Source organism: Crassostrea angulata, chromosome 3 (assembly GCF_025612915.1).
Source record: "Crassostrea angulata isolate pt1a10 chromosome 3, ASM2561291v2, whole genome shotgun sequence".
NCBI classification, from domain to species: Eukaryota; Metazoa; Mollusca; class Bivalvia; order Ostreida; family Ostreidae; genus Magallana; species Magallana angulata.
The window spans coordinates 20,466,009-20,467,978 of NC_069113.1; the positions used below are offsets into that span (position 1 = coordinate 20,466,009).

General features: G+C 32.4%; 1 protein-coding gene across 1 annotated transcript; it reads left to right on the forward strand.

The window, feature by feature from the left end:
• Positions 1–1,970, forward strand: LOC128178463 (uncharacterized). Its single transcript, XM_052845632.1, has one exon. The coding sequence runs from the start codon at positions 1–3 to the stop codon at positions 1,009–1,011; it is 1,011 nt and encodes a 336-aa protein (XP_052701592.1). The 3' UTR covers positions 1,012–1,970.

Consider the following 1,970-nt stretch of genomic DNA (forward strand, 5'->3'; position numbering starts at 1 on the left):
ATGCGGTCCACCGAAACTACGGTGCGCACTTCGGGTAATAATTCTCCCGGTAATTTCACACAAAATGTACCCAATAGACCGCTAAGAAATTTGGTAAACATACCAGATTATGATTCACGACAGACTTTTGACGAAACCCCTGATGATTTTGACTTTGATTTTTCTTATTTGAATGATCAAGTTTCTCCCTCTATTGAAGGTGTTGACCCTCAAGAAAGTTTTAAGGGGATTTTAAATGATGAATCAATTCAGATAACAATTGATAACAATGATTGGGATATCCCACAATTAAATGCAAATGAAAAAACTGGTCCAAAAGTAAATGAAGCACTTGGAAAAGCTGTAAATGCAGCCATCTCTATTAAAAGTAGCAAAGAAAGCATGGTTGATTTAGAGAAAAAATATGACAGACCAGAAAACTGTAATTTATTGAAAGTTCCCCGTGTCAATAAAGAAATATGGGATGCCATGAATAAGCAGGCCCATTCAGATGATCTCACTTTGCAAGTAATTCAAAAATCTTTAGCCACGGGTATGATACCTTTAGTACAGATGGCTGATATGCTTGTAAATAAAAAAGAACTTGAGCCTCACGTTTGTAAAAAGATGTTGGCTGATTCAATAAGTATGCTTGGCAATGCATTCTACAATGTCTCTATGAAAAGAAGAAATGAAATAAAAAATGTTTTGAATTTTCGATATCGCAAAATTGCTTCTTCTGAAATCCCAGTTACTGATCACTTGTTTGGAGACAATTGTGTCTCTAAACTCAAAGAAATGGGTGATATTACTAAGCAACCAATTGGAATGAAATCGAACTATGATACAAAATTTAAAAATACAACTCAAGCAAAAAACTACATGTCAAACCAAGGGTATCAACCCATCCAAAACCCATACAGAGGCAAAAACCGCCAGTATTCATCATACCCTTCCCAGAGAGGCAGAGGTCAAAGGGGACAATTCCAGTACAGAAGTGCAATGAAAAAGCAGTACAGTTACAACAAGTAAAGGTGAGAAAACTGAATAAACCTTACTGGAAAAAATTTACAAAAGACCAATGGATATTAAATATAATTGAACCAGGTTATAAAATTGAATTCTTTCAACAACCTCTTCAAACATTCTTTCCGAAACAAATTCAATTTAATGCAGTAGAATCTGAAATGGTATCAAAAGAAGTAAAACAGTTGGTTGATAAAGGTGCAATTGAAGAAGTAAAAGATATTTCGGATGCTTTTATTTCAAATATTTTCCTTGTACCTAAAAAAGATGGTAATCTCAGGCCAATCATAAACCTAAAATATTTAAATGAATTTGTTGAATATTATCATTTCAAACAAGAAAATTTGACATATGCTTTAGAACTGATTCAGAAAAATGATTATCTTACTTCAGTTGATTTAAAGGATGCATATTTTAGTGTCAGTGTTCACCCAGACTACAAGAAATTTCTAACTTTTTCTTGGAATGGAAAATTTTACAGATTTGTAGTACTACCTTTCGGATTAACATCATGTCCGAGAATATTTACAAAGATATTGAAACCTGTATATGCATTTTTTAGGGAAAATGGCATAAGATGTTGCTATTATATTGATGATTCCCTGATCATGAATCAAACATTTTCTACATGTCAAGAACAAACAAATATAGTTATGTCAGAATTAAACAATCTTGGCTTCACAATAAATGATAAAAAATCTATAACCATTCCTTCACAGAGAATTGTTTTCTTTGGAGTTATAATTGATTCAGTTGAATTCAAAGTTTATTTGACAGATGAAAAAGTTGAAAAGATTTTAAGACAAAGTCAATTAATTTTGTCTAATCCAAGAATTCAAATCCGGCAATTGGCCTCATTGATAGGTTTATTGGTTCATGCTTGTAATGCAGTTTTCGAAGGACCTTTGCATTACAGGACTTTAGAAAGAGATAAAGATCAAAATCTAAAATTGAATGGTGATGAT